Source organism: Equus quagga, chromosome 5, assembly GCF_021613505.1.
Source record: "Equus quagga isolate Etosha38 chromosome 5, UCLA_HA_Equagga_1.0, whole genome shotgun sequence".
Taxonomy (NCBI): domain Eukaryota; kingdom Metazoa; phylum Chordata; class Mammalia; order Perissodactyla; family Equidae; genus Equus; species Equus quagga.
The window spans coordinates 103441964-103457162 of record NC_060271.1 but is presented as its reverse complement, the minus strand read 5'-3'; the positions used below and the strand labels follow the sequence as shown (position 1 = coordinate 103457162).

General features: G+C 47.8%; 1 protein-coding gene across 8 annotated transcripts in view; it reads right to left on the bottom strand.

Moving 5' to 3' along the window:
- Nucleotides 1-15199, bottom strand: part of THADA (THADA armadillo repeat containing) — a 308391-nt gene that overhangs the window by 31133 nt on the left and 262059 nt on the right. For 7 of the 8 annotated variants that reach the window (XR_006888570.1, XR_006888569.1, XM_046660633.1 and 4 more), the window contains exons 35-36: nt 15045-15198; nt 11994-12125 (exon numbers count right to left, since the gene is read on the bottom strand). Coding sequence is in view for 6 of the 8 variants with exons in the window: in XM_046660633.1 (XP_046516589.1) it covers nt 11994-12125; nt 15045-15198 (286 nt within the window). In the remaining 2 variants the exon portion in view is untranslated. Of the gene's footprint in view, nt 1-11993; nt 12126-15044; nt 15199 lie in introns of those variants that run through there. The other variant, XM_046660638.1, reaches the window with a different exon arrangement.

Below are 15199 nucleotides of genomic sequence, written 5' to 3'. Positions count from 1 at the left end.
TATTGATTACTCCCTTTTCTTATAAAATTGGCCACGTGTGTTGCTAAAAAAAATAATTTGGATGCAAATAAAGAGAAACCTGTTGATTTTAGGTGGAACAACATTTGAGGGTAGACTCTCAACACTTTAAGGCCAGAGGCTCTACCTTATTTATCTCTGTGTCCCCAGCTCTTAGTAACCAGCCACAACTTTCCAGGAACTCGGTAATTAACACCTGTGTGAAAACAAGAAGCTGGGAAATGGCGAGAAGTGAAGGTCCTATCTCCCCAAATCCATCCTTCCCTCCTTATACAGAAATAGACTTTTTAGCTGCGCATGTGTCCACTTAGCTCAAAACCCTATTTCTGAGCCTCCTTTGCTGAGCCACGTGGCACATGACTAAGTCCTGCTGATGAGACACTGCTGGAAGTGGCGTATGCCACTTCCAGGTGGGCCTCTCCCTTCTCTCCTTCCTGCTCACTGGATCGTGGACACGGCAGTGGGAGCTGGAACTGCCACACTGGACCATGAGAGGGAAGGGGCCTAGTGAAAATGGCAAGAGCAGCAAGAAAGAAGGTGTGGGTCCCTAATTGTTGGGGACCACCACAGCAGTCCACTGAGCCTTTTATGTGAGGAGGGAGAAATAAGCTGCTAATTTGGGTCTCTGTGTTACAGGTGCCAAATCTATATCCCAACTAAAACACCAGCTGTTTCACGCTTGAAACCCCCCAAAAATACATCAGAAAGTCCATTTCAAGATATGCCCCAAACTAAGATCCTTGGCTGTACTCCAATAACTTGAGTACTTAAGCTGGAGGGGGAATGGAGGGTGGAGACGGAAAGAGAGAGACAGAGAGACAGACAGAGAGAGACGGCAAGCTGCTGTCAAGGCCAACCTTTGTCTCTGATTCTCACTTGATGCTCTCTGCCTTTGCTCCTGCAGACCAGCCTCAAAAGAAATCACTTTTGAAAGGCTGAATTACTGAACTACAGCCAGGATTTCCTGTTCATTTAGATTTCTTACTTTTGCTAATCATGATGCATCAGTGAACTGGCCAGAACATATCTCCTAAAATCCCATTCTCCTCCTAATGCCCTCATATACATTCACATTCAAACTGCTTCTGTGTACCCTCTGCAGAGAGCCACCCTGAAAGGTGTACAGATTTACAACATACCAACCTACATATTTATCTCATGTACACCCACACCACGCACACAGATAAGAAATACAATCATGCATCACCTAACAACGGGGCTATGTTCTGAGGAATGTGTCGTTAGGCGATTTTGTCATGTGAACATCACAGTGCACCTACACAAACCTAGATGGTACAGCCTACTACACACCAAGGCTAAATGGTCCTAATCTTATGGGACCACCGTCATATATTCAGTCTATCGTTGACCGAAACGTCGTTATGCAGTGCATGACTGTACTCTCTGTGATGCCCTGTCACCACCAGAGCCACCTCCCATTCTGTTCTTCTGCCTATAAGCTCCTGCCATGTGGATTCTTGCAGTCAAAAAAGAGCAGTAGGAACAAGGAAGCCCAGGCTATCACTCTGAGAGAGCTGAGAACAGAACTTGGAGGGTTTCGTGGGCAGGATGAGACCTTTACAGGTCTCTGACGTCACCCTTCACACCTCCTGGGATAACAGGATGCTGAAGAATGAGGGGCTACTCTGGTGGCCAGATGTACTTTCCTGGGCAAGCAGCTCTGTTCTAACAGTCTGGGTTTGACAATCATTTGGTTGTTGGGACTGGAGGAAGAAGATCAGTCTTCTGGCAAGTCTGTACGTGAATGGACTTGGGTGGGCAAAGGGCACAGGTCAGTGCCCGAAGAGAGGCATGGATGGAGTGTGCAGGAAGGGCATTCCCTGAGGAGTCAGGCCTTAGGCTGGGGTGGGGATGGGGCAGGTGCTGCGGGGCAGCAGGACTCCTCAGGCATCCTAGGCAGCCCAGGAGTGAATGGGATGGGGGCCCACCTGGTCATCCCTGACAGGGAGGTGACCCTAACTCTTGAAACTGGCTTAGGTTCAAAAGGAAAGACTGCTTGCAACAGTGAAAAGAGGAATCCTGCAGCCTCACATGGCCTAGCTGAGGAGTGAAGGCTCCTGAGTCAGAAAAGGAAAGCACGGAAAAGGACAGCTGAGGCCATGAGCAGAGAGTGAGGATCTCCAGGCACTGGGCTTGCCCTGACTAAGAGGGAACACAAAACCTGCCAAACACGTCAGTGTCAGACGGCCTAAGCCCCAGACTGTGGGCTTACCATCACCCATGGCGGTCAGTCACCTTGGGCCCAGGAAGCCTGGCTTTCAGGAGCAGCAACAATGGAAGCAAAATGATGCAAAAATGACCCTCATTTCCTCGAGAGGAGCCTGTTGTTGTCTCTCTGGGGCTTAGTCACTGGGAGGCCATGGAAACAATCCCATCACCCTAGCAACCAGGTCCAGCCAGGGTACTCAATGGCAGTGGCAACCTGCTCCCAGATTTAAGACCAGAGAATTAGTTTGCATCTGCTTTTGCACATCGGGGCCCAGCTGCCAGTGACGCACTCGCTGAGACGCAGGTGAGCGTCAAGGGCCCAGGTTCCTGGGATGGCAACTGATGGGAAGGCAATTTGATACACGGTAACTGGGGCTCCACAGAGACAGCCTCCTGAAGCTGGGGGAGGGGAACAATGGCTTCTGCCTTGATCACGCATCGTCATTTTGAAGGAATGAGAAAACAGAGAACTAGTTCCTGCCCAGCCACCTTCCTTCCACAGCCATTTCCCTTGCCCTCCATCTAGGCAATGCCAGAGGGTCACTTAAGAGTTAGGATCACAATTCCTAATTTCTTGTGTTTTCTCCTCTGGAACACTGCTGACAATACAGATGAACACCCAGGCGGCCCTGGGAGAGGGGCCCAGGAGGGAGCAAGGCCGCCAAATCTCAGGGCTGACTTCAGGGTGTGGTTTTATTGCTGGGAGATGCCTGGTTTCATAGAACACTCTGTTCTTCCCACCCATGTGATGCTGGAGCTCCTCCAAGCCCTCTCTCCAAGGCAGTCTTCCATTTCTTCTGCCCTTACCCTGCAGCACCCATCTCACCCCAACGGGTTCTCTCCAACCCGGGAGTCTGGATTACTCTTAGCGGGTACCCCGACATTTCTGTCACTTCCTTTCTGCCAATCAAGGCTTGAGGAGCAGTAGAGGGAAGTGCAGTTCCGTGTCTCAGTGGGTCTGTGTTAGACCTCATTTCCCCACTAATTACGTGACACTGGGAAAATCATATACCTTTGCTGGGCCTCAGTTTCCACATAGGTAAATTAGAGGCTTAGAAGCCTCAAGTTAGTGATTCCCTTCCTCTCGGAAAGGGACTGGAAAATCGGGATGTAATCAGCCTCATAGTAGGGCCTTCTGCCATCTCTGGCTGCAACCACCCTGGCCGCCACAACTTCTATCCCCTTCCCCAGGACAAGCTCTGTTTCTCTGAGCTCTTGGGTCCCCACTCCATTTTCTTGGGTTATGTCTTCCTTTCCAACACATCAGTGAGTTTAGAGGATGTCAGTGTCTCCCTTCTATTAACTCGTAGGCTCCAAACCTAGAGGCTGGGTCAGGACTCCTTTTCCTGTCTCAGCAGAGATGCAGAAAGTGCGAGGCCTCTGTCACCACAGGCACCTTCGCTCCAATTCCAGCTTGATGCTTCTCTTCCACAGGACCTTGACTGAGTCCATTACTTCAACTCGCTGAATCTCAGGTTATTCATATTTAAAATGGAGAAAATAGTAAAAGATCTCAGAGTGGCTGTGAGGATTAAAGAGACGAAATGAAGCAGGAGCATCGACAGGGTAACGTTCTCTGCCCCCCCCCCCCCCCGACTGGCCTCCTTAGAGTGGGGAACAGACTGCCAGACAGGGGCCTCAGGAGCAAGGGGCCCCCATTCTCAGAGCTGCTGCCACCAACCTTTGCCTCCCACATGGCCTCATTTGGCACTGGCCCAGTCCCCTGACCAGGGCCTGATGATCACCTGAAAGTCTTGCCTGCTGGGCACTTGCCAGCCCCTTGCTAGGCCCATGGGCCCCTGTGGATGAAACTCTTGCTCAAGAAATTCCATCCAGCATGGGACGGGGTGGAACAGTGAGGGAGAGGTGGCGTTAGTCCAGGATGTGCCACGGTGGCCTAGTCTTAGTAGATGCTCCATCAACTCTGTGTTGAATTAACATCTCTGGGAAGAGGTAGGGCATACAGTAGTTGATTTAATCTGCCATAACAAGGAATCAACTGCCCCAGGGCAATTTCACAACAGAGAATCCAAATAGCTCCACCTCCCCTGCTTTAGGTTGACTACTGTGATTGATATATTCCTCCATTCCTGCATCCAAGTGATCATCCACCAGTGATGTTTGTTGAGTGTCTATTATGTGCCAGGTTCTGGGAATACAGCAGCAAGCAAAACAGACAGAAATCACAAAATAAATAAACAGTGAAATGATAGAATAGTGCAAAGACTATGCAGAGAATTAAAGCAGCAGGGTGGAGTAACAGCAGGATTGAGTGGCTACTGTAAACTGAGTGGTCAAGGCAGGCTCTCTGTGCAGACGACACTGAGGCTGAGATTGAGTTCTGAGCAGGAGAGCATCATCTGACCTACTCCCTAAGAAGAGCCCTTTAACAGTGACCTGGACAAAGGACTGCAGGCAGACAAGGGCAGAGCAGGGAGACTTGGCTGGAGGGCTTTGCAGAAGTCCAGGTGAGAGACAACGGGAGCTTGGACTGGCACGTGAAACAAGCCTGGCAGACAGGCATTCTGTAAATACTTGGTGAATGAATGAATATGCTTGATGTCACCGCTTTTTGCCTCATACCTAAACAGTAAGAGAAAAAGCTGTGGATCATCTAGGAAGGAGTGAGAAAACAATTTAGAATTTAAAAATACGCGCAAATAAATGAGAGAGGCAAATAAGTTTAGCTTGTCCTAAGAGGAACGTAGGTCAGGCCTGAAGGCAGGTATGACAGTACATTCTAATGCAGTGATTCTTAACTTTTTGGGTTACTCTTTTCCAGAAAAAAGGAACTTGGTACATACATAGAAGATTATGCTCACGGAGCTCAAAGGCCCTCTATAACCCAGCCTGGGGCCAGGCTCCGGTACCTCAGCACAGAAGACGCAGAGTATCTGAGCAGATTAGGAAAGAACCTGTTGGAAAGGAGAGGGAGTAGGGAGGCATACTCGAGAGCCCTTCTTCCAGGACCTGACCCCGTGACCCTGCAGGAATTGGAAAAAGCACTGGGCCTCCCACTGGGTGTGTGGCTGGGTGGGCAGCTCTAGAGGTTTTGGGGGTGGAACTGTCTGTGACTCAGCGTGAAGTCCCAGAGGCCCAGGGCTTTGCTGACTGGGCGGTCACTGTGGGGCCTCTGTGTAACGTCACGGTGACCGGCACCCCTCCCTGCTTGCTCAAGGGTCGGAGCCTGTGAGACGTGTTCACATTCTCACGCTCTTGGGCTCTGTGTGTGTGTGTGCGCGAGGGGGTAGGGTGTGCATGTAGGTGGGGAGGGAGGAACATATTTTTGGGGAAATTAAGCAGGCACTGAATCCTTTCTTCTTCACCTTGCCCTGGGCTATATGACTATTTCAACTCAGCCCTACAATGCCACTTGCCTCCTGCCCGCCCCATTCTCTAACCTCTGAGTCTCAATTTTTCTACACGCTGCTCCTGCTTCCACTCTTCCACCTCCCTGCTAAGCTCCATTGTTATTCCAGAGTCTCTACATGTCCTAATACCAAGCACAGAGGTTCCTGTGGTGTTTCCTGGTTAACCCAGGGCCATGGCCCCTGTAGCCCCAGGCTGGCTCCCTGGCCCTGCAGTGTGAGACCCAGACCTGAGAGGTAAGAGTGAGGAAGGGCCAAATACTACAAGGCTGCCAATTCTTAGCCTACGAGACCCAGACAGTGAGTCACTCAGAAGGACTGCCACTCCAGTTTGTAGGAAGCAATGAAAACCAGTGCCCCTTGAGCTGGTTCTCAAAGGGAGGGTCAGTCTGCCTGTGCTGGCGCTCTCTCTTGTTTTAAAGGGTGCTCTAACCTCCTTAGGGAACTGGGAACTTCCTGAGACAACTAACGACTGTTAGGTCCATCAACACAGATTGAGCACCTACTGTGTACCTAATAGAAGATAGTCTTTAAGCTCATGGGCTAGCTGGGAAGATAAAACTAAATAAACCACATGAAAGAGAAAATAATAAAAGAGTAGAAAACCATGCCCATTTAGGGTGATACAATAATCAAATGCCACAGAGGTTCAGAGAAAGAGGAGATCCTGAACGCCTGGGGTGTTGTAGAAAACGTGGGATTTAACGCGTCACCACTAAATATTTATATGTGGCACGATGAGCAGGTTCGACATGACTTTCTGCAGGTAAGGCGGCTGCCGGGAGCAAAGGATCTGAACCACTGGCTGCCCGCCCCCCAAGGAAAAAAACCACCCGCTGTGCGCATGCGCAAGGGCATGCGCGCTTGCTTCTCTCTCCCTTCCTCCAGGTGTTTCTCTCTTTCTTTCTTAAAAATTGACAGTGGGTTTGAGGTCTGGAGTCCCTCAAAATTCCTCGTGAACTGGCTTCTCTTTCTTAGCCTGCATCAGCTAAAACCGACTGCTGGTCCTCAGAAACTTTTTTGTGAATCTCTCAATTGAAAATGAGGAAAGGGAGGAGGCCACCTGAATCAGGAGGTACCCTAGCTGAAGGCGGAGGAGGAGGGAGGGAGACCCCACGCTGGGGAGGGCGCGGAGCCGGCGGAGGGGGTTCAGAAAGCCAGCCTCCTGCCGCCCGCCCCACCCCCATGGCCTCTCCCACCCAGTCTCTTCCAGCTCACAGACATCCCCACCTCTGCTAGGTGGGCATGTGGGGTTCCACGTGGGGCCTCCAGATCTGGCCGTCTTTGCCGGACCCCTCAGGTCTGTGCCATCTGTCTGGATTCCTCAAGTCTGACTCTGCAGCATATCAACTTAAACCTACCAGAGAGCCGGCATCCGAGCCAGAGGGCTCTACACAGAGAAAAGGCTCCAGACACTCCTGCTGGTAGGACAGGCTACGGTAACCCCGGTTGCTGAAATATGGCCATCTTCTAGCCCTCTAAGTGGTTGTTTTTTTTTAAGGTGTTTTTTCATCCTCTCTTTCTCCGAAAGCAGCCTGTTAAAGTTTGTTCCTTCACAGGTTCCTCCCCTGCTGCTTGCACCCAGCACTCTGTCTGCCTAACTGGAGAATCACACAGATTTAGTGGTTTAAATTGAAATATTGTCCAGGTTAGTTTCCCCTCACAGGGAAGCGCTTGTTCAAATGAAATCTGACGTGAAATCCTGATACAGCATATGAGACAGACAGGAGTGAGCGGCTCGGGTGGAAAGGGGTGGCCCAGGGAAGTGGGAGCGGCAGAGCTGACCGCCTTGAGTGCTGCTCTTGAAACAAGAGCTCTTTCCAGAGTATTTCAAGGCTTTAAGTCAAGTCAGAGCAGGGAAAGGAGAAAGGTGGAGCCCAGTGGAGTCCTGCTCACGTACTTTCTTATCCTAGCTGCAACTTTCAGGCCCCTACTCTTGAGTCCTGGAAATGCCATTTCTTCTGTTCCTCTTGGTGTGCTCGCTCTATGACTGGCACAGAGGACTGGGGAGATAAGGGGCGGAGAGGGTCCCATCGCTGGGGCTTCCTTAAGTCGTACTTCCAAAGCTGAGGGAGCCTCAGGTGGTACTCAGAGAGTTGTCAACAGGCTGTGAATTTCACCTTCCAGGTGACCATGTGGGGTGAAGCAGTGCAGAAGGACAGCAGGAGAAATCAGCAGGCAAAAAAGTGAACAACAGATCCATCCTCACCAGGGCTATCTAAACATGGAGTTATTTTCTCCAGGCCTTCCAGAACCACTGACTCACTCACATCACAAATCTATACCAAAAGCCGACTGTGTGCAAGGCGACATGGTGGGGTGATGCTGTCTGAATGACGGGTTTAATGTTTGCCTCTTCTTCGACAGTTTCTAGCCAGTGCCCACTGGGACCAATAACTTGCCCTGTTAAGGACTGTTGTGGCTCCCAGGATAACTGGGCAGTGTGCTGGAGAGGATAGGACAGAGCCGGACAGTTCATTGTGTTCCTACAGCAGATAAAGGTGCCCTTTCGCCCTCTCAGTTTCCACTGCTGATCTCTCCAAGGTCTAAGGAATGCTGTGTCCCAGATCACAATGACTTGTGGCCTCTGAGTGCCTTTCTCGATTCCTGGTAGTTTCACTTCCTGGAACGCCACAGCCCAACTGCTACCTCAGTGCCGGAGGCAAGTCCAGGTATTTCCCCTGGACACCTCACAGGTTTGAAAGCTTGAAGTCATCTCTGCTCTCCCTTCTCTCCCACTTCCCACAAGCACCAGCCCCCAAATCCTGTTGAATCTATCCCCCACGCTCTCTCCACTCCATCACCACTGACGGCAGCTCAGGAGGACTATCGCTACCAGCGCCCGGTTGGTCTCCCTGCCTTGAAATTTCCCTCACTCACCCTAGCCTGATCCATCTCACACATACTGCTGCCAGGAAGAGCTCCTCAAACACATGTTTCTGGCAACATTACTCCCCTATTTAAAGCCCTCTCCAGCCTTACGTCACCTATAGATGGAGGCCTGTGGCTTGGCATTCAAAGTCATCCCAAGTGTGGGCACCCCTGCCTTTCTAGCTTTATCTCCACCCCACTCCCCTGGCCTCAGCCTGTGTTTTGGCCACACAAGTCCACCTGCTGTTCCCCAGTCAGCTCCCGAGCTCCCCCAAACCCAACTTTTGGCTCCTTCAGTGTCGATGCTCTCATTTTTGTCCCATTTATCCCTTTTTTTGGGCCAGCTCCACTCTCAGGAACCTCCCTAGGCCCCACCATCACAGTGCAGCTCACACGTCCCCATGTCTCCCACAGGCTGTTAGAGAATCTGAGTGCAAAGCTCCCTCTGTCTGCATCCAGCCCTCATTTACACAATGAGACCGCAGAGGCAGGGGGCCCTCATGTTTTTTTCTTAGGAAGAAAAGTAAGAATTAATTTATTTTAACAACATTTAGCTTTCTCAAAGATACTAAATATTAACATAATTTAGTAATATTATTTTACTGTGGCATTTATTAAGCCACCAATTAGGGGACAAAATTAATGACATGCATTTTCAAGTTTTCAAGTGATGACTAACTTGGAACACCAAAGAGTAAACCATTAGTAGCGTATTCTACGAAGTCCCTGTATGCTGAAAGAATATGAAAAATTACCGTCAGCTGCTTGATATCCTTGATAGATGTCAAAACAAGATAATATTGTTCTGATAAATCAGCTGGTTGAACTTCTGACTAAAGCGAGAGAGCAGGGGTGACCCTCAGTCCTCAGCTGCTATTCAGTCTATGGCAGAAAGACGTGTATTTTTGGCTTAAGCAAATCAAGCTGTATAATGAGCTTCTGTGTAAGTGTTACTCTCAGGCTGAACAGAGAACACATGGGGATGTGCTGAACAAGTGTCCCCACCCAGTGATGTTATGTTGCTGAGATCTTCGATTTTGAGGAACCTGGCTTGAGTTTGCTTTTTTGGATGTAAAAATTAACTCAAAATGAGTTGGGGCCAGCCCCATGGCCTAGGGGTTAAGTTTGGCACACTCCGCTTCAGCGGTCCAGATTTGGTTCTTGGTTGCAGACCTATACCACTCGTCAGCTGCCATGCTGTGGAGGTGACACACATACGAAATAGAGGGAGACTGGCACGGATATTAGCTCAGGGTGAATCTTCCTCAAGTAAAAAGAGGAAGATTGGCAACAGATGTTAGCTCAGTAAAAAACAACAACAACAACAAAAATTTCAAAATGAGTAAAAAAGTGGGGAGGAGGCAGGGTGTTCTCATATAATTTAGGAGAAAGGAGTCACACTGGGGGCTGAATTGTTGATAAGCCAGTCAGATGGTCAATCAATATATACACTGTGTTGGTCTCTTCCAGTTGTGGAACAGGATTTTTAAAAAAATATTTTATTTGAAATAATTTCAAACATACAGAAAAGATGCAAGTATAGCAACTCCGTATCTGTGTTTACTATTTATATGCACACATAGTTTTATTTTTTCTGAACAATTTGAGAGTAAGTTGCAGGCCTCTTTACCCCTTAATATTTAAGTTGTGTATTTCCTAAGAACAAAAATATTCTCTTACAAAACCACAGTATAGTTATCAAATTCAGGAAACTTAACATTGATTTTAATCTACAGACAGTATTTTAATGTTGTCAGTTATTCTAATAATTTCCTGTATGGCTTTTCACCCCTCCAGTACGGGATCTGGTCCAGGGTAACATACTACACTTAGTTATTATAGAATTCTTGTCTTTTTATACCTTAAGTCCTTTTTTATAGACCAAGTTGAGGAATACAAAGATAGACAAGTAGCTTTCTATATTTATTATTCCCTCAGAGGCATTCACACATGGAATTTTACATGTAAAAGGCACTCAATATATAATTAATGATTTTGACTTCTTGAGAAAAAATTCAAACCAGGAGGAGGGAGAATATGGTAATATAGTTTAACTAAAAATGAATTTGGAACAATTCTTTAAAAAATAATGGTAGTAGGGCAAAGACTACAAAGATTAGGAGGGAAGAACTCTTCCTGTGAATTCCATTATGAAATCATCTTCCCATCTTTGGTGGAGAGGGTCCTAGAGAAATCCAGTGAGTACTATGTTCCACCAAATATTTACTGAGTACTCGCTGGGTGCTCTGTGTCTCTTTCTAAGGAAAACGCACAACTGGAAAAAGGAATGAATCACTAATGGCAGAATTTCAGATATCCAGGAACTCTGATTTTGGGAGTGAAGAGAAAGCTGCCTGTACATCATTCACAACACCAGTCTGCATGTTTTCCCTCTGAGAGGCAGGACTGATCCTGGCTAAACTTGCTCCGGAGGAGTATCACTGAGAGATTATTTAAAAATTAGCATCTTCCATACTGGCAGAGAAAAGTACCCAGACCATTATAAAGGAGGACTCAGGTACGGGGAAGTTCACACGTTCTGAGGGAAGCTTCCAGGGACTGCAACCCTAGCCACGGGGCTGAGGGGCCCTGAATCAGTTACAAACACTGTATGGCTATTTCCCCTCCCATTCTGCTCTCCATAAAGGTAAACTTCTTTGCTCGGCCTATGACCTCTTGCCTCAAAATGGTGTTCTTGCTTCTCTTTGGGATGGCTGACCCAGAGATCTTTCTTGACATCCAGTCCCAAGTGCAGGGAATACAAGTCCGCCAAAGTGGGGACCCTCCCAGATGGCCACATGTCCAGAGGTATGACTTTGCTTCTACTCCACCTGCCTCCTGTCCCTTCCACCAAGCAGCCCATTTTCCAAAGCCAGCAGTCCCCTTTTGCTTCCTGGACATTTGCCATCACACACAGATGACCAGGGCCCAGGGCTGGAATAGCTCATATTACCAGCTGCATGGCTATGAGCTCATAACTACCTGTCTAGGCTCCTCCTCTTTCCACTCCCCTCCTGCCTCCTGGGTTAATGTTGCCACCAAAGGAGGAGCCAAGGCACAAAGAGGAGAACTTGACTTACACTCACCTGTTTCTGTCACGTGTGAAAACTCATGGAGGAACAAAATGATGGATCTATGATTCCTGGGTTAGGTAACCACACAGATAATCAAGACTTGGTCTTACTTAAAAGGGGTGACAATGTAACTAACAGAAGACACTGTTTATTAGATTTCTATCTTTGAAAAAGTTCTTCTCTATGATGGGATGTGGCTAGCAGATCATATCTGGGCAGCTGCCAGCTTTTGTAAATAAAGTTTTGTTGGAACACAGTCATGCCCTCTTGTTTACCTACTGTTTATGGTTGCTCCTCCACTAAAACGGCAGAGTTGAGACAAAGACTGGAGGACCAAAAAAGCCTGAAATATTCACTCGCTGGCCCTTTATAGAAGAAGTGTACCAACCCCTGTCCAAGAGCCATAAGGCATTGCAGAAGGAGAATAAGGTACCTGTTGACTGGCAGGTGTTTTCTTGTGACATGGCGGTTGTCACGGTTTCCGTGGCTGCGTCTCTGACGGCTTGCTCCTCACTCTGCAGGAGGGTGAAGACACACCTCCAGAGTGCGAGTGTATCCTGCAGTCCTAAGAACACCAGAAGGAATAAGAATTACCTAGGCTGCAATTTACAGGCAGGTACAAACGCCACTTCAATCCTCAGTCAGGGAGAGCAGTATTTAATGAGCAATAGCCAGTCCTTTTTTCTGGGTATTGCAAGAAAGCAAGACCCGAGAGTAAGAACACCGGAAGAGACAGGCCCTAGGGAAGCAGGTTTGGAAATGTCTCTTTTTTTTTTTGAGGGGAGACGGCTTCTGGAGGCAACCAGCCCCAGAAGGTGCAGTGTGGCTGACAAAGGCCCTGGGCCCAGCTGTCCACAATGACTCACGATTCTCAGGAATGAAACTTTATGTTCAAGAGTGCTTTGGGGAAACTAGCCCAGTGTTGATCTGAGTGACTGTTGATTTGAGTGAGCTTATAAATTCTGAAAGCAAATTTTCAATCAAGATTACACTTTGGGGAGCAAGAACCAAAAAATGGCAAGGAACCACTATAAAGCACCAGCCTGTTCCATGTCTATGTGGGGCCCACTATCTGGCAGCCATTACCCCTGGGCTGGGACACTGTCTAGTCCCTCTGCAAGGTGCTGCTGTGGACGAGAGACAAGGGAAAGACAGTGTCTGCACCTGAGCAACTGAAAGGAACATCAAGTCAAGAATGCAAGGCGACGAGAAGTCAGGGATGGAAATGTGTGGCCATGGCTCCCAACAGCGAAAGATCACAGTGGACTGGTGTTAACTGAGGCAGACTTCAGGAGGGAGGTGAGAGGTGGGCAGGGCCTCAAAGAAAGAATACACGTTGTCCAGGGGGGTGGGCCCAGCCTTGTGGAAGGTCGCAATGGAGGGCCACAGAAGACCAGCACTCCACATCCCTCACCTGTCAATGGGGAACCTACCCTCTCCCTCGTCTGTCCGCGGAGAACTTGTTATCAGAGTCACCAATGCTTTAGTCATACCAAGAACAGCAACGGCTCCCTCCTCTCTTTTCTAATATAACTCTGGCTTTAAATTTTACTCAGTCTTTCAGAATCTATACATTCTAATTGTTCTCTAGGGTTTAATATTTTCCTCTTAAACATGGTCATTTATAGCCCCAAGATACTCAATCTCCACTCCTTAGTCCATTTCAATTTTTCTTTTATCTTAAATGACTTTGTTCTGTCCTTGACTTGTCCCCCTGTGCTTTTATGTCCTTTGTCTCTCAGTTCTGTACCTATTTTTCATGTTCTCGCGGGCTATCAGCTACCACTGACTTCCTTCCTCGATGCCTATAGTGCTATAACCAGCTCTGGCAATTAATTATGAACCAATGGCTTTTGCCCAGGACTCAATTTCACTCAGAATTCCAGGTTATTCCACACCCCTTTTCCTGATTTGAGCTGGGTTAGAGTGGCCAAAGATACCCAGAAAATGTGCTGCAAAATGCTATTAAACACACTGGAGAAGCTTCACCAAAGTGTATAAACCTTTGCTTATTCCTCTGGGTCCAACAATTAAGTCACAGAGAAGGTTCCTTTTTAGCCCGTTTGGGTGTAAGAAAAACACCTGGAAGTCACTTAGAAGAAAGAATGAAAAGGATATCAAAGACAACTTTGTCTCCCAGAGAGAACCAGACACGTAAGACTTCATTGGTCTGAACTCCAATAACACTTAAAATTGGAATCTCACCATCTAAAAAAGCAATTCTTTGCTTTACTCTGTAACTCCTTTCAGTATGACTACACTGAAAGCTCCCTGGATGCACGGACCATGGCTCAGTCTCCTGAGTGGGGCATGGAAGAGGCGGACAAAAATAGCATCCCAGTAAAGGACGGAAGAGAGTCACGGCCCAATAACACAGGGGTAAGACGGCAGCAGAGGACAGGGTCAGGACTGAGCACGGCTTTAGGTGCCAGGTTTTCCTTTTATTAAACCCTATGCTTAAAAACAAACAAAACAAAATACCACAATTTTTAAAAAATCTTAAAAAGTAAAATGAAACAGAACAAAAACCCCCATGCTTTTTCAATTCCTTATGATCTCCTAAAGCTTGGTTTTCTCAAACACCATTAACATGTGCTCTTTCCTAATTATTACTCTTGAAGGACAGGGAGTGGCAGAGAGGAGAGAGACAGAAAGTGGAGAACATGGTTGGAGAGCAGCTAAGATCCATACATGCATCTGATTTCAAAATTTCTCTACCTTTATGTCCCAAAGATGCCTTAAACTTAAAACTAACTTCAGTGAAAGGAACTGGCAGTCTTTCTAGTCACTGAAGCTGGGAGCCTGGAAGTCATCCTTGAATCTTTCTTTTACATTAACCTCAACACCAAGTCCTATTGACTCTACTTCCTAAATGCCCTTTGAGTCTGTCCTTTCTTATTCTTCAATGCCACGGCTTCACACTGACCCATTCATTTCTCACCAGTATCACTGCAACAGGCTTCCTGTGAGAGGTGACGCGTAGGCCGAGTCTTGACAGACAAACAGAAGTCCGTCAAGTAGCAGTTTGTTTAGAACTGTTCCCTACCGGTGATGCATAAGGCTTGTGTTGGGGAGTGGTGGCCAATGAGGAGGGTGGGGTGGGCAGGGCACAAAACAGGAAGGGTCTTATGAGCCACGTTAAAGGGTGTTTAGATTTTCTCCTGAAGGCAATGGGAAGCCACTCAAAGGCTTTAAGTAGTGGAGTGAAATGATCAGATCTGTATTTCAGAGAGACCACAGAGGGTTTTGGAAGTGTAAGGAGCATGGCTTGGGGGACAAGATGGAAAGAAAAGAGGCCAGTTAAGAGGCTGTTGGTGAAACATGACTAGAGTAGGAACTAAGATGGTGAGAATGTATTTGAAAGATGTAAAGGCATGGTGCACGCTGTCATTTTTCATCTTCACTTCTTTTTTTAACCTAGAATATCTATTCATGCTTTTAGTGCATTTGGTACAACGGACTTCCCCCTGCTCAGCGCACTTACCAAGGATGGGATGGGGGTTGGTGAGGAAAAATGGTGTGGTGCTGGTGAGGACTTCAGCAGCAGCCAGCCTGGACTCTGTAGGAAGATGATCTCCACAGGACGAGACGACCAGCTGAACCCACTGCTTCAGCTCAGGGACTACTGAGTCTCTGGTC